This window comes from Salmo salar, chromosome 21 (genome assembly GCF_965601325.2).
Source record: "Salmo salar chromosome 21, fSalSal1, whole genome shotgun sequence".
NCBI classification, from domain to species: domain Eukaryota; kingdom Metazoa; phylum Chordata; class Actinopteri; order Salmoniformes; family Salmonidae; genus Salmo; species Salmo salar.
The window spans coordinates 22,727,172-22,752,870 of NC_138311.1; the positions used below are offsets into that span (position 1 = coordinate 22,727,172).

The 25,699-nt window shown below is 39.7% G+C and overlaps 2 protein-coding genes across 9 annotated transcripts in view; both read right to left on the reverse strand.

The window, feature by feature from the left end:
- Window positions 1-1,194: 1,194 nt before the first annotated feature.
- LOC106581934 (protein FAM171B) lies at window positions 1,195-20,372 on the reverse strand. 3 transcript variants are annotated; one of them, XM_082967036.1, is made up of 22 exons: window positions 19,733-20,372; window positions 17,296-17,529; window positions 17,014-17,106; window positions 16,445-16,603; window positions 16,120-16,290; window positions 15,844-15,960; window positions 15,418-15,541; window positions 11,067-15,087; window positions 10,264-10,537; window positions 9,669-9,797; window positions 9,389-9,541; window positions 9,166-9,203; window positions 8,770-9,061; window positions 8,134-8,187; window positions 5,732-8,021; window positions 4,929-5,202; window positions 4,334-4,462; window positions 4,048-4,206; window positions 3,825-3,862; window positions 3,429-3,720; window positions 2,792-2,845; window positions 1,195-2,679 (listed from the first exon to the last, which is right to left on the reverse strand). In XM_082967036.1, exons 1-8 carry the CDS (start codon window positions 19,935-19,937, stop codon window positions 13,854-13,856), a joined length of 2,337 nt encoding a protein of 778 aa, XP_082823162.1. In that variant the 5' UTR covers window positions 19,938-20,372; the 3' UTR covers window positions 1,195-2,679; window positions 2,792-2,845; window positions 3,429-3,720; window positions 3,825-3,862; window positions 4,048-4,206; window positions 4,334-4,462; window positions 4,929-5,202; window positions 5,732-8,021; window positions 8,134-8,187; window positions 8,770-9,061; window positions 9,166-9,203; window positions 9,389-9,541; window positions 9,669-9,797; window positions 10,264-10,537; window positions 11,067-13,853. The 3 variants fall into 3 exon arrangements, with proteins under 3 accessions (XP_082823162.1, XP_014019928.2, XP_082823163.1); XM_014164453.3 differs by lacking the exons at window positions 8,770-9,061; window positions 9,166-9,203; XM_082967037.1 differs by lacking the exons at window positions 3,429-3,720; window positions 3,825-3,862; window positions 4,048-4,206; ... (4 more) ...; window positions 8,770-9,061; window positions 9,166-9,203.
- Window positions 20,373-20,417: 45 nt separating this feature from the next.
- The window catches only part of LOC106581933 (diacylglycerol kinase eta), a 78,916-nt gene continuing 73,634 nt past the window's right edge, over window positions 20,418-25,699 (reverse strand). For all 6 annotated transcript variants that reach the window (XM_014164445.3, XM_014164443.3, XM_014164444.3 and 3 more), the window contains one exon: window positions 20,418-24,429. In XM_014164445.3, the coding sequence (XP_014019920.1) occupies window positions 24,343-24,429 (87 nt within the window). In that variant the 3' untranslated portion in view covers window positions 20,418-24,342. The remainder of the gene's footprint in view (window positions 24,430-25,699) is intronic.

Below are 25,699 nucleotides of genomic sequence, written 5' to 3' on the forward strand. Positions count from 1 at the left end.
TTAAACAACCAATGGTTGCAGGTTTTGAGTGCATCATGATTTAATGTTATTAAGTGGAACAAACAATAATACTTATATTATGATCTTGTTACAAAGTAAAATACCACGTCACCCTTTCTGGTATCCTGTTAACCCTTACAATTTCACTCTATGATAAAGTAAGTACCTTCTAAGTTAATAAAATACTGAGCATAATACTGAATACTTAAAAACGTCTTCACGCAAGAGAGACATAACTGTGTGGCAGTAGGCCTACAAAACACCAGCAGTTAATTGTATTGGTGAACGTAACGTAAACTTGACAAACAACGGCTGGTTTTCACACAAGGCTCAAGTAAAGCAGCTTCAGTACTTCTAAGAATAAACGGTAGAACAGGAAGATAACTTACCAAACGATAAAGGTCTAACGGCACAGGTTCCGGTAGTAAATGTAAATCTTAAGACTGAAAAGACTTAAAAACGTGAAAAAGTCCCGAAAAGCTCAAATGTGGCTGAGGCAAACTCTTTGCTTTATATTACTACGTTAACACAACTGGTGAACACATGAAACGAAAATAAAAGTACAGACTTGCGTGACATGTTGCCAAGATTGCGCAGTAAGATTCACTTTGAGGAGTAATGTGTAGCTCAGTTGTTCGTGCATGGCGCTTGCAACGCTAGGGTTCTGGTTTCGATTTCCACGGGGACCGATTTAACATTTTCTTTTGTTTAAATGTATGCACTCACTACTGTAAAGCGCTCTGGATAAGAGTGTCTGCTAAATGACTTAAATGTAAAATGACAAGTATTTACATACCCTACATTACATGTACTGCAACACCTGTCGGCATTGTGATAACATGTCAGTACAATTTGTGCCCATAACTGTTGTTCACCAACTTAACCTCCAGAACATGCTCCTAGTTGAGCATCATTTAATAGTGGACCTTCCCTCCATGCTATGCCAGGTGCTCTTGTACTTGACCTTTCCTTGACATCCCAGGGTAGGGGTGAAACTGAAGCCCCTGTCTCACTGGGCAGGCAAAACATTTACTGGTTCTAAGATCTGGGTTGAGCGGGCAGTGACATGCAGCCAAAAATACACAAGACACTTGTAAGAGTGGAACAAGTTTAAATAAAATAGAAATAGGTTGGCTGAGAAATGGAACACTGAGCTTACATTTTCCTGTGCAATATCTAGACACATTCAGGAACTCATTTTACCCAGTTTTATTAGGATTATTGTATCTTTACTTGATTTAATAATGAAGCAAGATTGGACATTGGGTGTTTGTGTCTGTGGAACCTCGTACCCTCACTAACGTGCTCTGAATAATGTGTTAATAATAAAGTTACTAGTGTTTTCTGATGTTTTGTGTTCACATTTTATCAGTGTTATAGAGGTGATTGTACATTTCTAGTTATTGCATTACAATGTATTTAAATATGGCTTAAACATCAATGGTCCATGTTTAGATAACTACCTGCACATGTATTGTCTATTATGATGGGGTGTGTCAGTATGACAAAGTCAAACACAGACTGCCATTGCAAGTCCAACTCTTGGCCTGTATAGGCCGATAGATGTTTATAGGCCTACAGATGTTTCTTTCAGTCTAATTTATTGGACCTCTCCTTCTTGGAGGTTGACAACGTAAGTAATTCAACATTTCATTTAAAGGTAATGCGGTGGGAAATCTTCAAACTGCACCTTTACATTTTATATTTGGAATGTAAAGAACCATAGTCAACATAATCAAAATATATTGTCTTGCATTTTTTTTTTAAATATTTCCCTTAAAGATGATATTGTCCTGATTTTGTCAAAAAATAGCACCACCACCAATAATTACACGTGGCAACAACCTGGACTCGGGGGTAGACGTAACAGAGTAAATATATATCCGGGACAGCCAATTAGTATTATATGTTACTTTTCGTATGGTATGTATTCATTTGTGAATGTCCATCTATTTCCTATGATATGTTACAAATTACAATTTGCATGATATGTTACGAATTGCAATTTGTAATATGTTACGAATTTGCAAAACGTATGATATGTTATGAATTCAAAATTGTTGTGGCTAATGCTAGCTAGCCTTGGGGTTAGTGTTAGGAGTTAAGATTAGGGTTAAGAGTTAGGGGAAGGGTTAGCTAACATGCTAAGTAGTTGCAAAGTAGATAAAAAAGTAGCAAGTAGTTGACACGTTGCATCATACGAATACTCATCCACCCTAACCAACCCCTCTACATTCGTTTAATGTAAACATACAATACCAAATGTACTGTAGCATATTATACTATTCTGAGTGTCCCAGATGTAAGTTTACTAGTCTATGAGACCAGGCTGGTGGCTAAGATGAATAAAAAAGTGATAGAAAAAAGGTAAAAATAGCCCTGATATACATCAATTATAATGAAGAACCAATTGACCTCTTCAAGCATTTTCAGCAATCAGGTCATCCATGACATCCTTCTGGTGAGTAAAAAGGGCTTGAATCAGGGCGTTAACGGCCCCGGTGCTGGTCGCGCTATCCAGGAGCTTCCTCATCATTTCTTGTGGTGTCAACTGGGCATTCACGACGGCAGCCATTTCATCATGATAACCTCCACTCTGCAGATCATCGACAATGGCCTTCACGTTTTTCACCCGGCTAACCAGAGCTGCGCGGTTTCTTGTCAAAAACCCACATTCGACTTTCACAAGGAAGATAAATATATTTAGGATAAATCAAATTACATTCTTAAGGTAAGATACATGTATCGATAGCATTTTCAGTGTTACAGCCCTTTCACAATATTTGTCTACCTGAAATTGAAGAGATCGATGCAGAACATGTCATGTTCTTGGTCCGTGATGGTCCTAAAAGAGAAAAGGTGATACATTGAGAAATAGTGCACCAATGTCACTAACGTGAAAACACACTATGGGAACACAATAGCAGGGAGTCTAACCCAGCTAAATTGGTCAGCTTTTCTTTTTTTTCAAACACTTTTGCACGAAGGTCCACGACAGTGTTAGAAATGTTTACTCCGGTCCGCAGTGCAAAAATGTAGTCACCCCTGCCTCATGCTCAAGGGATTGCCATTTTAATAGGACCTCTAAACCAGGCTTAGCCTTATGTTCCACATAGGAACGAAGAGGACTAAGGTAGTAAATCTGAATCAGGAGAAAATCCATGCATTATCATCTAGCCTGACTGGCCTCTTTCAGTGTATACAAACAGCAGTCTCTTCCTGGATCACTATTGGTACTCAGAAATCCAAAAGGTAACAACATAACAATATTTCGCATCCCTGAAAATCATATTTTGAGGTTATGATCAGGTAAAGACATAGTATTAAGCTATTTATGGTATTCCTCAGTCTAGTCGTATTCTTCAAAATATTGATAAAATATTAAATTCTGTTAGTATGTTACTTAGTCAGTTAACATTCCAAATTACCTAGTCATAATAAGGTGGTAATCCACTTCTTAAGTTCGGGATAGGTGTCATTCACCTCACTTTCTTTGAGAGTATCAAGAAACTGAGAGCATGTCTCTTCCTTCTTAAGAATCATCTTGTCAATCAGGTCGGTCACAGCAGCCTCTGGTACTGAAAGGCTCTTCAGCTCTTGATACTCTCTATCGGTAACAATACGTTTGGAGTGCCCATGTTGAAGAATGAAGACAGAATCTGCTCGGAGCCAGTCGATGAGTTTCACCTTATTCTCAATGATCATTTTCATGGCAGGGCCCTAGAGAAGCAATTTTTACCGACAAGTTGTTTGTTTCTCAAAGAAAACAATAATTATGTTTAATAATTACGTTTTTCATCTCATACAAAATTGGAATTGACTACCTGAGAAGAGGACACATCTTCTGTTTGCTTTGGTGGCACTGAAATATATTAAGTTGCCATTATTGTATTTCAAATATCAAATGCATAATTGAAAATAACTTGAATTAAAATATATGTGGACTGAGCTCATTTGTCAAGGTCATTTGTCAAGATGATCCTGTTCTCTAACACAGCTACCACTGAGACCTGTGAAGATAAAACCTGCCTAAATGCAGTAGTTCACCTGGACACTGGGGGGCTGGGGCCTGGGGGGCTGGGGCCTGCATCACAGACATGTTGAGGTTGCCATCGATTGTACAGTTCGATATCGCTGATGCAAATATATGGCTGTGTTTAGTTGCAACCATATCTGCACATGGGGGTGGTTGGCTACCGATCATTCCTGAAAGAGACATTTTGTGTCCAAGTAAACATACAATTGTGTTATGTTCTTCTAATGGTGTTAGCTGTTAGTAAGCAACACAACTTTCTCAGTATTACCATGTTGGCTTATTCACAGTTGCACTCACCAGATGGATTCCCTGATCCTGCTTGAACGGTTACATGCATGTCTAAGTCTTTTATACCTCGGACATTGGTGACTTTCCTGGTATCAACAGTGCTGTTGCAATCCGCATGCACCGTTGGGCTGGAAGAAGCTTCAAAACACATTTGTTATTGCCATGTTAGATAATGACCTTACAGCATATAATAAAAACATTGTACCAGCAAACCCAACCATTAAATTGGGAAAGGTGATACCTAGTCTGTTGTACAACTGAATGCATTCAACTGAAATGTGTCTTCCACATTTAACCCAACCCCTCTGAATCAGAGAGGGCTGCCTTAATTGACATCTTCGGCACCCGGGGAACAGTGGGTTAACTGCCTTGCTCGGGCAGAACGACAGATTTTAACCTCGTCAGCTCGGGGATTGGATCCAGTAAACTTTGGGGTTACAGGCCCAACGCTCCTACCCGCCAGGCTACCTGGTGCCTTATGTACTGTATAGTAACACATATTGAACATCTTTACTGTAAGAGTTGTATGTTTTCTTATCATAACCATATGAAGTATTTCTAAATGGTTTTTTATCATTACAAATGTTGATGTATACTACTTTACCTTGTGTGCTCTTGATGAAATGTTGTTTAAGGCCTGGATAATGTGTCTGCTCTTCCTTCAGAATCTTAAGGAAGTCCTGACATTTACTATCTTCCATTTCAATGAATGTCTCCAAAAGACGACTGATCTTCCTATCATCCGTTTCTTGATTGCGAATATCCTTATCCTGTTTAGCTGTTAGGATATCTTCACACTTGGCAATGATATACAGAGCATCCATCGCTGATAACCACTTGCGCAGGTCCTCCTTGTGTGATTTCAGAAATTCCATGGCCTATTTGGAAATAATAAACAAATCTCTGTTGGGTAAAACAGTCTAATATTTGTATAGGTTGGTTGCAATCTAAGTTTAACTGGATAAATATAATGTCTATTATGGCATGATTATGGTTTACCCAAGGTGGTTCTGGAGTATTAAACAACCAATGGTTGCAGGTTTTGAGTGCATCATGATTTAATGTTATTAAGTGGAACAAACAATAATACTTATATTATGATCTTGTTACAAAGTAAAATACCACGTCACCCTTTCTGGTATCCTGTTAACCCTTACAATTTCACTCTATGATAAAGTAAGTACCTTCTAAGTTAATAAAATACTGAGCATAATACTGAATACTTAAAAACGTCTTCACGCAAGAGAGACATAACTGTGTGGCAGTAGGCCTACAAAACACCAGCAGTTAATTGTATTGGTGAACGTAACGTAAACTTGACAAACAACGGCTGGTTTTCACACAAGGCTCAAGTAAAGCAGCTTCAGTACTTCTAAGAATAAACGGTAGAACAGGAAGATAACTTACCAAACGATAAAGGTCTAACGGCACAGGTTCCGGTAGTAAATGTAAATCTTAAGACTGAAAAGACTTAAAAACGTGAAAAAGTCCCGAAAAGCTCAAATGTGGCTGAGGCAAACTCTTTGCTTTATATTACTACGTTAACACAACTGGTGAACACATGAAACGAAAATAAAAGTACAGACTTGCGTGACATGTTGCCAAGATTGCGCAGTAAGATTCACTTTGAGGAGTAATGTGTAGCTCAGTTGTTCGTGCATGGCGCTTGCAACGCTAGGGTTCTGGTTTCGATTTCCACGGGGACCGATTTAACATTTTCTTTTGTTTAAATGTATGCACTCACTACTGTAAAGCGCTCTGGATAAGAGTGTCTGCTAAATGACTTAAATGTAAAATGACAAGTATTTACATACCCTACATTACATGTACTGCAACACCTGTCGGCATTGTGATAACATGTCAGTACAATTTGTGCCCATAACTGTTGTTCACCAACTTAACCTCCAGAACATGCTCCTAGTTGAGCATCATTTAATAGTGGACCTTCCCTCCATGCTATGCCAGGTGCTCTTGTACTTGACCTTTCCTTGACATCCCAGGGTAGGGGTGAAACTGAAGCCCCTGTCTCACTGGGCAGGCAAAACATTTACTGGTTCTAAGATCTGGGTTGAGCGGGCAGTGACATGCAGCCAAAAATACACAAGACACTTGTAAGAGTGGAACAAGTTTAAATAAAATAGAAATAGGTTGGCTGAGAAATGGAACACTGAGCTTACATTTTCCTGTGCAATATCTAGACACATTCAGGAACTCATTTTACCCAGTTTTATTAGGATTATTGTATCTTTACTTGATTTAATAATGAAGCAAGATTGGACATTGGGTGTTTGTGTCTGTGGAACCTCGTACCCTCACTAACGTGCTCTGAATAATGTGTTAATAATAAAGTTACTAGTGTTTTCTGATGTTTTGTGTTCACATTTTATCAGTGTTATAGAGGTGATTGTACATTTCTAGTTATTGCATTACAATGTATTTAAATATGGCTTAAACATCAATGGTCCATGTTTAGATAACTACCTGCACATGTATTGTCTATTATGATGGGGTGTGTCAGTATGACAAAGTCAAACACAGACTGCCATTGCAAGTCCAACTCTTGGCCTGTATAGGCCGATAGATGTTTATAGGCCTACAGATGTTTCTTTCAGTCTAATTTATTGGACCTCTCCTTCTTGGAGGTTGACAACGTAAGTAATTCAACATTTCATTTAAAGGTAATGCGGTGGGAAATCTTCAAACTGCACCTTTACATTTTATATTTGGAATGTAAAGAACCATAGTCAACATAATCAAAATATATTGTCTTGCATTTTTTTTTTAAATATTTCCCTTAAAGATGATATTGTCCTGATTTTGTCAAAAAATAGCACCACCACCAATAATTACACGTGGCAACAACCTGGACTCGGGGGTAGACGTAACAGAGTAAATATATATCCGGGACAGCCAATTAGTATTATATGTTACTTTTCGTATGGTATGTATTCATTTGTGAATGTCCATCTATTTCCTATGATATGTTACAAATTACAATTTGCATGATATGTTACGAATTGCAATTTGTAATATGTTACGAATTTGCAAAACGTATGATATGTTATGAATTCAAAATTGTTGTGGCTAATGCTAGCTAGCCTTGGGGTTAGTGTTAGGAGTTAAGATTAGGGTTAAGAGTTAGGGGAAGGGTTAGCTAACATGCTAAGTAGTTGCAAAGTAGATAAAAAAGTAGCAAGTAGTTGACACGTTGCATCATACGAATACTCATCCACCCTAACCAACCCCTCTACATTCGTTTAATGTAAACATACAATACCAAATGTACTGTAGCATATTATACTATTCTGAGTGTCCCAGATGTAAGTTTACTAGTCTATGAGACCAGGCTGGTGGCTAAGATGAATAAAAAAGTGATAGAAAAAAGGTAAAAATAGCCCTGATATACATCAATTATAATGAAGAACCAATTGACCTCTTCAAGCATTTTCAGCAATCAGGTCATCCATGACATCCTTCTGGTGAGTAAAAAGGGCTTGAATCAGGGCGTTAACGGCCCCGGTGCTGGTCGCGCTATCCAGGAGCTTCCTCATCATTTCTTGTGGTGTCAACTGGGCATTCACGACGGCAGCCATTTCATCATGATAACCTCCACTCTGCAGATCATCGACAATGGCCTTCACGTTTTTCACCCGGCTAACCAGAGCTGCGCGGTTTCTTGTCAAAAACCCACATTCGACTTTCACAAGGAAGATAAATATATTTAGGATAAATCAAATTACATTCTTAAGGTAAGATACATGTATCGATAGCATTTTCAGTGTTACAGCCCTTTCACAATATTTGTCTACCTGAAATTGAAGAGATCGATGCAGAACATGTCATGTTCTTAGTCCGTGATGGTCCTAAAAGAGAAAAGGTGATACATTGAGAAATAGTGCACCAATGTCACTAACGTGAAAACACACTATGGGAACACAATAGCAGGGAGTCTAACCCAGCTAAATTGGTCAGCTTTTCTTTTTTTTCAAACACTTTTGCACGAAGGTCCACGACAGTGTTAGAAATGTTTACTCCGGTCCGCAGTGCAAAAATGTAGTCACCCCTGCCTCATGCTCAAGGGATTGCCATTTTAATAGGACCTCTAAACCAGGCTTAGCTTATGTTCCACATAGGAACGAAGAGGACTAAGGTAGTAAATCTGAATCAGGAGAAAATCCATGCATTATCATCTAGCCTGACTGGCCTCTTTCAGTGTATACAAACAGCAGTCTCTTCCTGGATCACTATTGGTACTCAGAAATCCAAAAGGTAACAACATAACAATATTTCGCATCCCTGAAAATCATATTTTGAGGTTATGATCAGGTAAAGACATAGTATTAAGCTATTTATGGTATTCCTCAGTCTAGTCGTATTCTTCAAAATATTGATAAAATATTAAATTCTGTTAGTATGTTACTTAGTCAGTTAACATTCCAAATTACCTAGTCATAATAAGGTGGTAATCCACTTCTTAAGTTCGGGATAGGTGTCATTCACCTCACTTTCTTTGAGAGTATCAAGAAACTGAGAGCATGTCTCTTCCTTCTTAAGAATCATCTTGTCAATCAGGTCGGTCACAGCAGCCTCTGGTACTGAAAGGCTCTTCAGCTCTTGATACTCTCTATCGGTAACAATACGTTTGGAGTGCACATGTTGAAGAATGAAGACAGAATCTGCTCGGAGCCAGTCGATGAGTTTCACCTTATTCTCAATGATCATTTTCATGGCAGGGCCCTAGAGAAGCAATTTTTACCGACAAGTTGTTTGTTTCTCAAAGAAAACAATAATTATGTTTAATAATTACGTTTTTCATCTCATACAAAATTGGAATTGACTACCTGAGAAGAGGACACATCTTCTGTTTGCTTTGGTGGCACTGAAATATATTAAGTTGCCATTATTGTATTTCAAATATCAAATGCATAATTGAAAATAACTTGAATTAAAATATATGTGGACTGAGCTCATTTGTCAAGGTCATTTGTCAAGATGATCCTGTTCTCTAACACAGCTACCACTGAGACCTGTGAAGATAAAACCTGCCTAAATGCAGTAGTTCACCTGGACACTGCGGGGCCTGGGGGGCTGGGGCCTGCATCACAGACATGTTGAGGTTGCCATCGATTGTACAGTTCGATATCGCTGATGCAAATATATGGCTGTGTTTAGTTGCAACCATATCTGCACATGGGGGTGGTTGGCTACCGATCATTCCTGAAAGAGACATTTTGTGTCCAAGTAAACATACAATTGTGTTATGTTCTTCTAATGGTGTTAGCTGTTAGTAAGCAACACAACTTTCTCAGTATTACCATGTTGGCTTATTCACAGTTGCACTCACCAGATGGATTCCCTGATCCTGCTTGAACGGTTACATGCATGTCTAAGTCTTTTATACCTCGGACATTGGTGACTTTCCTGGTATCAACAGTGCTGTTGCAATCCGCATGCACCGTTGGGCTGGAAGAAGCTTCAAAACACATTTGTTATTGCCATGTTAGATAATGACCTTACAGCATATAATAAAAACATTGTACCAGCAAACCCAACCATTAAATTGGGAAAGGTGATACCTAGTCTGTTGTACAACTGAATGCATTCAACTGAAATGTGTCTTCCACATTTAACCCAACCCCTCTGAATCAGAGAGGGCTGCCTTAATTGACATCTTCGGCACCCGGGGAACAGTGGGTTAACTGCCTTGCTCGGGCAGAACGACAGATTTTAACCTCGTCAGCTCGGGGATTGGATCCAGTAAACTTTGGGGTTACAGGCCCAACGCTCCTACCCGCCAGGCTACCTGGTGCCTTATGTACTGTATAGTAACACATATTGAACATCTTTACTGTAAGAGTTGTATGTTTTCTTATCATAACCATATGAAGTATTTCTAAATGGTTTTTTATCATTACAAATGTTGATGTATACTACTTTACCTTGTGTGCTCTTGATGAAATGTTGTTTAAGGCCTGGATAATGTGTCTGCTCTTCCTTCAGAATCTTAAGGAAGTCCTGACATTTACTATCTTCCATTTCAATGAATGTCTCCAAAAGACGACTGATCTTCCTATCATCCGTTTCTTGATTGCGAATATCCTTATCCTGTTTAGCTGTTAGGATATCTTCACACTTGGCAATGATATACAGAGCATCCATCGCTGATAACCACTTGCGCAGGTCCTCCTTGTGTGATTTCAGAAATTCCATGGCCTATTTGGAAATAATAAACAAATCTCTGTTGGGTAAAACAGTCTAATATTTGTATAGGTTGGTTGCAATCTAAGTTTAACTGGATAAATATAATGTCTATTATGGCATGATTATGGTTTACCCAAGGTGGTTCTGGAGTATTAAACAACCAATGGTTGCAGGTTTTGAGTGCATCATGATTTAATGTTATTAAGTGGAACAAACAATAATACTTATATTATGATCTTGTTACAAAGTAAAATACCACGTCACCCTTTCTGGTATCCTGTTAACCCTTACAATTTCACTCTATGATAAAGTAAGTACCTTCTAAGTTAATAAAATACTGAGCATAATACTGAATACTTAAAAACGTCTTCACGCAAGAGAGACATAACTGTGTGGCAGTAGGCCTACAAAACACCAGCAGTTAATTGTATTGGTGAACGTAACGTAAACTTGACAAACAACGGCTGGTTTTCACACAAGGCTCAAGTAAAGCAGCTTCAGTACTTCTAAGAATAAACGGTAGAACAGGAAGATAACTTACCAAACGATAAAGGTCTAACGGCACAGGTTCCGGTAGTAAATGTAAATCTTAAGACTGAAAAGACTTAAAAACGTGAAAAAGTCCCGAAAAGCTCAAATGTGGCTGAGGCAAACTCTTTGCTTTATATTACTACGTTAACACAACTGGTGAACACATGAAACGAAAATAAAAGTACAGACTTGCGTGACATGTTGCCAAGATTGCGCAGTAAGATTCACTTTGAGGAGTAATGTGTAGCTCAGTTGTTCGTGCATGGCGCTTGCAACGCTAGGGTTCTGGTTTCGATTTCCACGGGGACCGATTTAACATTTTCTTTTGTTTAAATGTATGCACTCACTACTGTAAAGCGCTCTGGATAAGAGTGTCTGCTAAATGACTTAAATGTAAAATGACAAGTATTTACATACCCTACATTACATGTACTGCAACACCTGTCGGCATTGTGATAACATGTCAGTACAATTTGTGCCCATAACTGTTGTTCACCAACTTAACCTCCAGAACATGCTCCTAGTTGAGCATCATTTAATAGTGGACCTTCCCTCCATGCTATGCCAGGTGCTCTTGTACTTGACCTTTCCTTGACATCCCAGGGTAGGGGTGAAACTGAAGCCCCTGTCTCACTGGGCAGGCAAAACATTTACTGGTTCTAAGATCTGGGTTGAGCGGGCAGTGACATGCAGCCAAAAATACACAAGACACTTGTAAGAGTGGAACAAGTTTAAATAAAATAGAAATAGGTTGGCTGAGAAATGGAACACTGAGCTTACATTTTCCTGTGCAATATCTAGACACATTCAGGAACTCATTTTACCCAGTTTTATTAGGATTATTGTATCTTTACTTGATTTAATAATGAAGCAAGATTGGACATTGGGTGTTTGTGTCTGTGGAACCTCGTACCCTCACTAACGTGCTCTGAATAATGTGTTAATAATAAAGTTACTAGTGTTTTCTGATGTTTTGTGTTCACATTTTATCAGTGATCAGAGAGGTGATTGTACATTTCTAGTTATTGCATTACAATGTATTTAAATATGGCTTAAACATCAATGGTCCATGTTTAGATAACTACCTGCACATGTATTGTCTATTATGATGGGGTGTGTCAGTATGACAAAGTCAAACACAGACTGTCATTGCAAGTCCAACTCTTGGCCTGTATAGGCCGATAGATGTTTATAGGCCTACAGATGTTTCTTTCAGTCTAATTTATTGGACCTCTCCTTCTTGGAGGTTGACAACGTAAGTAATTCAACATTTCATTTAAAGGTAATGCGGTGGGAAATCTTCAAACTGCACCTTTACATTTTATATTTGGAATGTAAAGAACCATAGTCAACATAATCAAAATATATTGTCTTGCATTTTTTAGAAAAATATTTCCCTTAAAGATGATATTGTCCTGATTTTGTCAATAAAAAATAGCACCACCACCAATAATTACACGTGGCAACAACCTGGACTCAGGGGTAGACGTAACAGAGTAAATATATATCTGGACAGCCTTTTAGTATGATTTGTTACTTTTCGTATGGTATGTATTCATTTGTGAATGTCCATCATCCATTTCCTATGATATGTTACAAATTACAATTTGTATGATATGTTACGAATTGCAATTTGTAATATACGTTACGAATTTGCAGAACGTATGATATGTTATGAATTCCAAATTGTTGTGGCTAATGCTAGTTATGTATGTGATCTGTTGAACTGAAATATCATACACATTTTTATAAGCCTCTGTGCCAACCAGTGATGAGTCATTTACAAGAAAACTCATATGCATCATAACAGGCTCACACAAGCATATTTGAAAATGTAATTAGTCCTTCAATATTCTCTTGACTTAAGCAACAACTCATGCCATTATAAATTGTACAAAATCTAGGGAAGACAAGAATAATAGACTTTAGTTGATAAACCATGACCGTGGTGAAGTACCAACAAGTACATGCAGTTACATTTAAGTGGCAGAGGTGGAATGAGAGAAGTCTAGAGTCCCGTAAACTAGATGAACAACAGCTGGTTTTCAACAGAGCGGGAGCATCCGTCTCACCCAACACACAGTTCAAAGGCTAAAGGACAGGAAGATATAATTTACCACAGGACAGGATTTCTAACAGAGCAGAATCTGGTGGTAAATGTAAATCTGGAGACCTTACAACTTTCCGTACTGACAAGTTAAAATGTTGCTGAGGCAAATGTGTGCTTACTTCCAGGTATGTAACAGACTTTCTTTATGTGAGAATAGCCAATTACAGACAGGCTGAGTCACAATGAAACTTAAGGAAAGCACATGCATGGCGGGTTTGTAAAGGTGCAGCCTATACAAATGCATTCTATGTTATGAGTAAGAAATGGAACACATGTGAAGTGAAACTAAGATTCATTTAAGTTTCACCGTGTTTGCATTCGACAGATGAATACAATAGATTGTACAACACCACCTTTAGGCATTGTCATAACATGTATTGACACAGTCAGTGCAATTTTATGTCTATGACTATTCACCTACACAACTTCAGCTCATGCTCCTAGTTCAGCTTTGTGAGTGTCTTTTCCTCCATGTGATGCCAGATTCTTGTCATTATCCTTATCATGGTTTCCTGGGGGTGAGGTGGCCCAGGGTCACACTCAGTAGGCAAACGTTGTGGAGCGTTGCAGATAGAAATGTCATGAATAGAACTGACATGAATACTTATTGTTCATGTCAGAGGGACATGTTTATTCTACATAATATATTTATAGCTGAACATTCCACAACTGAATATAGCCCTGAACTCAGTGTCTCTCTGGGCAAGCACTCGGCCCCTCCCCTCTCTCCCGTGAGACGTTGGTAGCAGTTCCGCTAGCACCACTTACATCCAGGACGGTCCCCAGGGGGGCGTCATCATTGGGGGTCTGGCCCCCCATGGCGCCTTTCCCGCTGCACTCCTTCATCAATTCCTCACCGGAGACGAGAAGGGGGGGCTTAATACGGAGCGTGGCTCTCTTGACAAAGGTGCCACTACGATCCAGCGTTGTCTGCCTATTCCCAACAGTTGGCTGGTTGTTGGGCTCGCTCATATCCACTCCAGAGTCAAGACTGGTGTCACGGCTGTCCCCCGCCACCCTACGTTTTCTCTTGGAGTCCGTGACGGAGGAAGAGTTGCGGCAGATCTCTGCGGCCGGTTTGCCTTCCAGGGATACAAACCACGCCCGCGGGGCGAGAGGAGAGGGCCTGGCCCTGGTGAGCTCTGAGGGAGTCTGCTCTGAATTCTGGTCTGCTTCCTGGAGCTCGCTGGAAAAGGGATGCCCACCCCCAGGGCGGTGGCCTCCTCTTCCTCTGGCCTCGTTCAGCGTGCCAGGGACTGAGACAGACTCTGGGAGGCTGCTGTAGTAGCGGCTCCAGGACTCTGGCTTGAAGGTGGACGTGTCCCCGTGAAGCCCCTCCCTGCCATGCCCCTGGGAGCGCTCCAGAGTGGCCAGAGGGGCCTTGGGTAAAGTCTGGGTGAGGTTGTCCTTGCCCACAGTTTGTCCTTGCCCAAGGTCGTACATCCCACCTGTTCGGGGCAGGGTGGCAGACCTGCATCCCGGAGAGGGCTGCTCTGGTGAGCTCCAAAGCCCCGGAGCATGGCGGATAGCCACAGGTTGGTTGTGGAAGTGGAGCAGTCTGTCCTGGAGGAACAAGCTCTCATTGAGAGAGAGAGGTAGATGTATCCCCTCAGAAATGTCCCGTGTCCACAGAATGTCACTGCTGTTGACAAGAAGGGCCTGCTGCAAAGGCCTGGATGACTCTGGACCAATAAGATCTGTACCCTCAATGTAAACGTTGAGGTCATCATTGTACTTGGAAGTGGCTGAATCGTCCGATTTGCCACCGCCCCTCCTCGTTAATAATTGGTGGGATACGTCTTCAGAGTGGGTGGAGTCTTGAGAGGACACTTCGCAGAGTTGGTTGTCATTTGTCGTGGTGGTTTGGTCCATCTTCAACGACGCCATTTTGGCGGCGTGGATCCTCTTTGTCTTAGGTTCACTAGAAGAACATTTGTGGATCGAAACAGAAACTTCTCTTAGGAAATGCAACACGTTTCTAATCACACCACCATTGAAAGGTGGTTCAGCTTCAAATGGTCACTATCACTATGGTATATACAATCAGTTGATATCAGATCATAACATTAGTTGACAGCGTTAAAAGATGACTATACTATACTATATTGACAAAAGTTCAAATGTCAAACAAAATATCAATTAACAGTTTGATGACACTGGAGCTTTGTCAATTCACTTGGTTAATCTGGCCCATTAACGTCTAAACAATAACAGATTAGTGAGGTAACAACAAAATGAATCCATCTCTTACCTATGACAACAGAGCATCACTGCTAAAACTCCAATAAAGAAGACAAGAGTTCCTCCCAGCACAGCCATGATCAAGGAGCTATGGTAGGAGATGAAGTCCATAGGGGTGGCATGTCCCATGTAACCTATATTAACATTAGCACATAAGAGTCTGGTTAAAAGTTTGGAGAGCGTTATGAGAGCACAAAAAATAACTCATATACTGTAGATCAATAGAAAATCTGCTTGCTGGAAATGACCATAAATGATGTATAGTTCAATATATCTTGCAATGGTTGAATTGCATTCTGGTCCTAAAATTAATACAATTATAAAGTAATACAATAAACGGAGGTGCGTTTTAAGGTTTGAAGTTTTAAGGAGTTCTTAATGGTCACATAAATATTTTGTTGATTTGGGAAACTGCTACCTATCATACAGTACATACCCTTGATCGAAGGCATGGGTGCTGCTATCCAGTAGCCTAGATGAGGAGCCATGAAGGTCCAAAACAATTTCCCCTCCTCCATCTTCATAATTCCCAGTCCTCTGTTCATCCAGGCACCTGAATAATATTGATGACGTGTTGAAGACATGTATGAACTACTGATCTAGGGTCAGCCTTCCTTCCCCAAATCCTAACCTTAACCATTAGAGGGTAACATGTAAAACTGACCGTAGATCATTGTCTAAGGGAACTTCCCCCAACTACCTCTACACCCACCAGTAGTATGGTCAAAGGACCAGGCTGGCACAGCATGAGAGGCCTGCAGTCCAGAGTTGTCCCCCAGGGGTAGAGTGATTTGTACTGGCCCGGTCACCTGGATCTCTCTGCCATTGGACAAGAGTTGAGCACTGACAGCTGCTATGGGGCTCAACTCAATGCTGCTGTATCCTGAAACACAAAACACTTACTTTAAAACCTTTAAAATACAAAATATCGATGAAAAAGGTCTTATCATTACAGTATTGCTAATTTGTAGGCCGTTGTCTCTTGCTCTGTACCTCCCTCCGAATGTGGTTTGGAAAAGCTGCACAAACACACACACCTGACTGGTTGATGAGAAGGCCAGTGGTGTAGGCGTAGCAGTCTTTCCCAGCGGGAGGCTGAGGCGTTGTTAGGTAAGCTCTGAAAGAGGAGAGGCTTCTTCTGTCTGTCAGGTTCAGAAGACTCTTAGGGAACTGGACCCTGGGCTGAGACAAGGCATCTACAGATGAAAAGACATATGGTCATTAAGAAGATAAACTACAAAAACAAGGCAATATTAAGCTTATGTTCAAGAACTAGGACCTATGAATAAGAGTAGCTACCCGTACACTCTTTGAAAAAAGGGTTCCAAAAGGGTTCTTTGACTGTCCCCATAGGAGAACCCTTTTTGGTTCCAAGTAGAACTCTTTTGGGTTCCATGTAGAACCCTCTGTAAAAGGTTCTACATGGAACTCAAAAGGGTTCTACATGGAACCCAAGAGGGTTCTTGAAAGGGTTCTCCAATGGGGACAGACGAAGAACCCTTTTAGGTTCTAGATTGCACCTTTTCTTCTAAGAGTGTAAATAAAGCATCATAGAATGGATAATAACAGGAAAGTAAATCAGACAATAAAGACGCAACAGACATACCAGATGTTTTGCCAGTTATCAGAACTGAATCGTCAAACCACCAGATGTTGCCTTGGTTTATGGACAACAGGGACATGGTCACAGCTGAAAATACTGCAATAAATCAGAAGAGAAAAGGCATGGTGAAACTTTCCATAGGCACTTGCTTGATTTGATCCACACTATCACTACGTAGTTGTTATATTGAGAAACTAGATGGCGATCTCACATTAGAATTCAACAGCTACTGCAATGACAAGCCGCCACGACGAATACACACACACACACACCACACACACTTACTTGGTATCCTGGTGGTTTTCCAAGGCAGCAAGGCGAGCAGGTAACTATCCATGCTAGCCACGATGGTGAGGGGTAACCCCAGTTGGTAGGGCACATGAAGAAAAACTCTACCGTCCTCAGTGGTGAGAGCAGAGTTGGTCCTGGTGTAGTTCACATACACCTCCACTGTGGCTAGGCTCAGGAAGTGGCGGGTTGACATGTCATTGACCTGGACCTTCAGAGGGAATACAGAGCCTGGAGAAAGCAAAGGATAAATTCAGTTCAATTATCAAATGTTTTTCCTTTTTACAATTCGATACTGTAATGTAGACAACACTGATTGGCAATATTTTTTTAAGCAATGATATAGTCCCGATTAAAGCAAAATAGGCCTTATGAAGAACACTAAACAAAACCATTTGAGGATTTCCCTGTGGATCTCTATTCAATTGTCCCACGGGACCTACGTGATGCAGAAACTCAATTTGGCCAATTATTGAGAATACATAAAGACGTCTGAAAGATAACATTGTGCTACATCAGCAAACAGGCTAATAAAGATATTATCCGGCTATCAAACCCTTTCTTTGGGCTGATTTTATAGAGGTGGACAGGTGACAATAAATCTCTGGGTAGGCTTATATTACATCACTTTCAACAATCCTGCCGTTTTCAGATCGGTAGAGATGTGAAGGGGAAGAAGCCTGCCCTACAGCCACTTCACACTCATGTTCAACCATGCAGTCTTAGTGTCCAACAGGACAGAAGGGCCTGATTAATCTCCTGTGGAGGTGAATAATACCAGATTACTATAATCTACTTGTTTGGAGAATTGGGGCCCACTTCTGAGAGATTTACGGGTTTGGACAGAATGGGAGTTTCTGGCCTATGAGGTCATAATTCCAATAGAGATGGCTAGATAGGTGGAATCACATGCTATAAACTCAAATTAAATGAGAGATTGAGAAACCAGCTATAGTTGGTAACGTCAATCATATGACATGATAAAGTAGAATATCTTTTGAGACTTGGAAACAGAACATTAAATGGTTTCTGTGGGAATTAGGCTACATCATGCAGGAAAGTGTGTGTGTGTGTGTGTGTGTGTGTGTGTACACCAATAGGAGGAGCAGATGGGCCTGTGGAGACTGATCCTCTATGGCTCCGGTTCAGACACTGCTGTGTTGGGATTAAGCCATTCCCCCTACAATTGCACAACATCACCGGGACAATCCAAGCCAAATTGCTGTCCTATAGACACCATACTGAAATGTATAGGAACATGGAATGGTGCTGAGAGTTAGGTCATTTCGATGCTTACAGTTAGCCTTGTCCCAGATCTGCTTGTGCCGTCTTACCAACCCCTATGGTCATTGGCAAGGCAATAGCAAACAGATCTGGGACCAGGCTAGTTTATGGTAAGACCTTGTAGGGGGTGTCATGTTGTCCAGCAGAGAGGACAATAAAACAGTGTGACCCTGTTAGGAGACACACCAGGAGGAATTCAACAAATCATTAAAATGATCCAAGTCCTTGTCTTAGCCTCTTCAATGTGGGACAAACAATCAAATTCCTGATCCCATTAGTCTGGTCCTAGACCTCTTTGTGCTGTCTTGCCCACCCAATGCATAACAATGACCATAGGAATAGGCAAGACAGCACAAAGAGATCTGGGACAAGGCTACTGAACATCTGGTACAGCGATAAAAGGTGCCTTTTGTTCTTTTGTTGTGAATAAATGTTCCTTATTGGACGCAATGAGCTAGAAGTGCAGGTGAATAAACATTATGGTAATTAACTCCTACACAATGAATAAATCATAAAGACTCTGAACAGAAATATGAATGCAAGCCTTTCATTCATTCTGCGTTGTAAACGAGTAGGCAGCCTGTTGTGTAGATGCTTTGAGGACCTTGGATCATGCTGTAATGGTGGTCCAAACTCCAAACCAATATCATGACTAGCAAAGTTAAAATGAACACGTTTGGCTTTGGAAATGAGCTGTTCGTTGTAGTTCATTCATACTCTGAATGACATTATCTCCCAAATATTCTTCCCTCTCCTTGCTGACTAACAAACAGCAGATGGATAGGCATGCAGAGCACAGCATGTCTTACATTGTGCTATATTTGGCTTAGAGCACACCTAACGGGGATTCTAGGCAAGTTAAACTGACTCTCTCATTCAAAGGTTCTCTGAAGGGAAAAGGAAAAATATAACAAACCTGTGCTGCCTCACCTGTAGGCCTATCGTCCAAGTACGGCATACTATGCACATTTAATATATCTGAAGATGTAAAATGATAATGAAACGCAATGATCATTTACGAGATTAAAATGATAGTTTGTTGGCTATCTATACAGTTTACACAATATTATTTTAACACCACACACTTTGAAGATCTTTATTCATAACCAGGAGCCACATTCCATCTATTAACTGATTGGCGAACACATACCTGACGAGTAGACTGATGCTGTCTGGTCCTGATGCTGAATTTGTTGAACCACTTGCTGGTCTGCTGCGCCCTTAACAATAAAGTCTACAATATCGTCGTCATCGCGCTGTGCCATCTGGCCCGCGGCAGACAAACTGCTTGCGGTCAATCTCATCCCATCCCCGTAGAATAGCGCTAATAACAACAGGTATACTAATACTGACATGGCTACTTGCAGTTACAAAGCGAGACATAACGGTAAACATTAGGCATGAGTCCCTCATTATCCTCCGCATGGTAGGCCATTGTAGCTCTCCAAGCGACGCAATTAGTTCAACATGAACGTCCTCGTTCAGAATCTACTGTCACTACCAGTACCAGCATGCAAGACAGGTCTGTAGTCTTTGACAAACTCCACCCCTTTTGTCCTATTAAATGTAGCCTCATGCTTTTCGTTTTTTGAATGTCTGTTTTTTGAATATCTGTGTATAGGCCTAACTATATACACAATTGTATGTAGGCCTACTTTACAGGAACAGATAATAAATAGCCCAGTACCAGTTAATTAGTAAACAAGTACATTAACTGCCTATATGGGTTGTCCTCTCTACATTGGTTTTGTAAAAATGTGATGAAACAACAAACAATATAAACAAACACCATATGTAATGATGGTAATACAGTCTATGGCTAGGCAGAAAACACATTGTGTACGCATTCACGTTTATTGAAGAAGGAAGATATGAACCGGTAGCCTTGTTTTTAAGGCGCCTAAGAAAATGTACAACAAAGTTGAACCATTTATTTTATCAGAATACAAAAATACACATCTCAGTGACTTCCATATTGTAATAAATAGTTAACCATGCATTCTAACCATAAAAAGGCACAGCAAACAGTCACTTATTAGTCATACAAATGACCAACTACTTTACCAAAATCCTCCAGATAGTAACACAGGTGACAACTGTAACATTATATTCCAAAGATGAAAACACAGTTACACATCATCATATTGTTTAACCTTAGGCAATAAATATGCAAATATTGTATATCTATGTATATTTATCCTTAAAACTGTGCCATTGTAAACATAATGTAAACAAATGAAACTCACTTCTCTCCCACCATGTTATAGACCATCATCCTAAAATATCCTCACATAGGGTTTGGTTGGTTTATGAAAACCAGGCAGTTTGCAGCATTATATATACACAACACTGGAAAAACATGGAGTAGGTTGAAGTTGCCCTTGGATGCTGATCTAAGGTCAGTTTTGCGTTTTCCCCTTCTAATGGTTATGGTAAGGATTGGGGGAGGTAAGCTGATCTTAGATCTGTGCATACGGGAAACCTCTCCCCAGATTGGAGAACTCAAGCTCTCTCTGTCTCTAAGCCTGGAGTGGGGTCTAACACAGTCATGCAAAACCAGGCAGAGACCCTTCAGACAGACACACATAGCCTGTGAACTAAAGCTTTGAGTTTGACCTGCAGTGAGGAAACTCACAGCTCAGATTAAAGCACATTGAGCTGAAAACACAGACATAAACTACCTAGATTGCACTTGAATTCAGACTACTGAAAATATGGTTTTAATATGAATACAGAACTATGTATTCGAATGTTAAACCACTCTGAGAACAAGAGCTAGGCCTACTTAAAATGAATCCATATTCAATATGTCTGTGATACCAGCCCATAACAAAGCCACTTAAAGACAACAAGACATGACTGTGGCACAAACAAAGAACTGATAGTCAGGTGACTGTCACACAATGAATGACATACAGTTAATGATCAAGAATTGTGGGTTGGGTACTTAGGATTTCATAAAAGATTGAAAGTTCAGAATATGTTTAATTCATATCTTTGGTTAGGAACCTAGCTAGCTTGGGGCTATGAACTTGAATTATTATTATTTTTTATTTTTTTTACAACAATCATACTTGCAATAAAGCACATTTATTTTGTCTAGACTATTTTTTACTAAGGTAGGACTAGAAAAAAAAGTTTACGTTTCAGGACATTTAAAGGCCTCATGATTTGGGTTTCATGTTATAAAAAACATACTTGACTGTGAGGATAGTCTATATGCTTCTTGATAATGTCAATTCTCTTATGAAGTCACCGAAAGAGAGGTTGGTGGGAAACTAGGAATTTCAAGTTGTGATATGTGGCACCCTCTAAGAATATTGTAGGTAATGCTTTATTTTACAGTCCTATATTTACACTGCACAATTATGGAGTATTAGATACAAGCTATTTTCTGGTGCTTACTTCAAATAAATTAACACAATTGGTAACCAACTGGTACCAAAAAGATTAATTGCTTTCTCAATGAATCCCAAAGAAGCCTAAATGTAATTACCATGTGATCATGAATGATAACTTCCTATTTCCATTTGGTAGTAGATATTCGGGTACAGGAGGACTGTACAATAAAGCGAGCCAAGATCCTGATATGAACAGTTTTGTTCAGGTAAAAAAATTATTATAATAATAATCATCATTGGATCAATTGGATATAGGATCATTGTTATTACAAGTTGGCCGATCAATGATAAACATACAGTTGTCGCTAAGTATTTATCTGATGTAAATGAACATACAAGGGATCGTATATAAATACATAGAACAACAGTCAGGTCTGCCTGTTCAACAGTCTATGATTTCCTGCATCCTGCTTTGAGAATCATCCTGGAAGCACAGAGGAACGAGACTAAAAACCAGTGAGATGTTGGAAGAATTTTGGAATTAAAATGAACTAGATAAAAACACTATTTCGTTTAAAAGTCGGTCCGCGTATACAAAACGCTTTCGCTTTTCCCCACGGCGAAACAACACGTCAGAGAGACTGTATCAAAACCACTACAATATTGCACCTCCATTAAAATACAACAGCATTAAACAAACACAGGAGAGATTAGCCTACTTAACAAAATCAATCATCTACAATTGGTGTTTATGGTGCAAATGAATAAGCAATGTCATCAAAACGTGTTAGCTGTTGACACGGCATGTCATGTCAGTAATCTACAAAGGCATTGGACTAGAATAGCTACTAACAGTGTCCGCATACACTGGTTTAGATTGCATATATACAATGCATACTTAGCATCACAAACAAATATACCCTGCAATGCAACCAATCTAACGAAACAATTGTCCTAGTAACATTACATATCACACTGAGCAATTTAGAAAGGCTGCACATTAGCAAAACTCCTTTGCTCCTCAGCTGCTCTACTTAAATCAATGTATAACTCCTATTCCCACCACCATAGTGTTACTCTGTGAAATACTGAGTGTTTAAATGCTAAAGATTGAAGTGAAATGTATCTACTGGTATGAGGATGTAACTTTGCAAACACCCAAATTGGAAAAGTGCCTATTAAGTATTCCATAAAAATATGAAATTGTTGGCTTACAACCAGCAAATTCACTCCCTCTATACGTAACTGATATTTATCTCAAACATTATAACAATATTTTTCACTACTTTCAAAGTTAACGTTTAAGTTCGGAAGTGTCTTGGACATTCACTTTGGTACTGATTTTCACATCAACAGAAAACGTGTCAAATGACAAAACATAACTCCTAATATGTAATCTGATAACTTGTGTTAAATTCTGATGTTTTCTTACCAATAAAGCACATTTACAATAAAATGACTAAAATATGGCACATGACATAGGTCTTTGACACAGAATCATCATGCAAAAACAAATAAATAAAAATCAACATTTTTTTTCCTATTCAAACCAAAATGATGCTTTCAGTAGTAACAAATGGCATAATAATACTAAAGTCATATAAAAAAAAAAAAACTTGTTCAAGTGTTATCTTTTTACACCAAAAAATCAAAACACTATTCATGCAATTCCAAATAGATATCCAAAGTCAAGCTAGCATAGCATGCAACATATGTCTCACTGTTTTCAGAGACCTCGCTTCACTCTCTTTAGGTTGTGACGTTTCATCTCTCCTTCTCCCAGGGCACATCTGTAATCCCACCCTATTCCCTACATAGTGCACCACTCAAAAGTAGAGCTCTACACAGGGAATAGGGTGCAATTTGGGACGTAGGCCATCTCCTCTGATGTAAACTGTGAAAGCAGGATATTGTGACTGTCGTGTTGCATCTGTAGCCATCTACTGCTAAGCAAAGAGCCAGTAAGCCAATCACAAAGCCATACGGTACTGTATTGAACTGGACACACTCACACCCCGCTGGTAGGACAAACTCATGGAAGTCACCTTGTTGCTACTTGGATTGGGCCTTCTCTACGATGCCAGGCGACCACTCAAACTTTTATAATGATGATAAGTTGCATACCTGATTGTGCCATGAATGGTAATATGATTTTAGAAAAATGGCTTTTTGTGAAGATCCATGACTTCCTTCTTTGCACTGTCAACAGCTTTCAAGACCCATCTTCCATTTTGGCACCAATCACAGCCTCACTAAAACATTTCTGTTCTAAAGCTTCTCTGAAACAGCATTCCCAAATTCATCCAAAGGATCAAATCCATCCATTCATCCCAAGATACCAGGCATTCAGCTCTTCCAGCGGAGCTCCAAAATGCTTCCTCTGTGGTGGAGGGGCACTTCCTCTCCAACTACTTCTGTGTTAGAGGTCAATCATGGCAGTCTTAGCCAGGTCCTTAGTTCCCTGAAGAATTCTCTTCATATGACCCACTTTCGATATCCCCAGATCCTGTGGAGAGAAGACGACATCTTAAGAACATTGATTCTACTATTTCAAAACCAAATAATTACAGAAATCATTTTCTTTTATAGCTTCATTTTGAATCACTATGTTTACTCTCGGGGGGGGGGGGGGGGGGGGGGTGCATCTCAATATGAGGAAGTTGTTCCGAATGTTTGGTATAACTCCGTGTAGATCACTATGTAGGATCTCTTAAAGTTAGAATCCAGAGTTCAAACAAAAACAAGACGGTTGGTAAAAAGCTAAGGGATGGGCCTGGAGAAATGAAACGACTCTCAAATTCATAGACAGGGCTATGGATGCATAGACTGACCATCCATTATATAAAAATGATCGTTTTAACCATGTTTTGAGGCTATACGATGTATGTTTACATTTAGTTGTTTACAAACATTGGAGTAAAACAATCTTATATGTTGGGTTCTGATGGGGTATGACAGTTAAATTAAGCCCACAATGGATTTATTAGTCATATTCTTCAAGAATCAACAAGTATATATGGTTAATATATACGTCAAAAAAATGGATTTAGCAACTAAGGAATCTAGCTTTAAAGGCAGCCAGTAATACACGCTTCACTTCCTGTGTGCTGAATATGTCTCATAGTACCAGATATTACAAAGCAACAGGTCACGCACTGTAAAAACAATATCTTCTGGTCAATGACAAAACAGACAGTGTGAACAGATGTGTTGTGCTGTACCTACCTTTCAATAACCATTGTAAATATTCAAACGTGGAGCACGCTACTGAACAGCATGTAGCTGCCACTGTTTGTATTTATCATCCTTTGGCCATTTTCTGTGTGATAGTTTGATAATACTAATAATTAAAGCCAAATGGCATGCTTTAGGCACTCAAAATGTCTTATAATAAGGATTATAAACTGGGTGGTTCGAGCCCTGAATGCTGATTGGCTGAATAACACGGGTATGATAAAACATTTATTTTCACTACTCTAATTACATTGGTAACCAGTTTATAATAGCAACAAGACACCTCGGGGGTTTGTGGTATATGGACAATATACCACGGCTAAGGGCTGTATCCAGGCACTCCGCGTTGCGTCGTGCTTAAGAACAGCCCTTAGCCGTGGTATATTGGTCATGTACATCACACCCCCTCAGGCCGTATTGCTTAATTACAATATGTTTAATACTTACATGCTGCAAAGCATTATAACCCACTGGGCACAGACGTCATTTCAACATCTAGTTTTGATTTACAATTGGTTAGGTAGTCAACCAAGGTGGAAAAA

What these genes read in the sequence shown, in the direction of transcription:
- LOC106581934 (XM_082967037.1), bottom strand. Translation starts at nt 19,937, where the DNA reads ATGTCAGTATTAGTATACCTGTTGTTATTAGCGCTATTCTACGGGGAT. An exon ending in AGCATCAGTCTACTCGTCAG is followed by an intron (nt 17,530 to 19,732) that starts GTATGTGTTCGC and finishes TGCTTTCTCCAG; the next exon opens with GCTCTGTATTCCCTCTGAAG. An exon ending in GTGATGCTCTGTTGTCATAG is followed by an intron (nt 15,088 to 15,417) that starts GTAAGAGATGGA and finishes ATGTTCTTCTAG; the next exon opens with TGAACCTAAGACAAAGAGGA.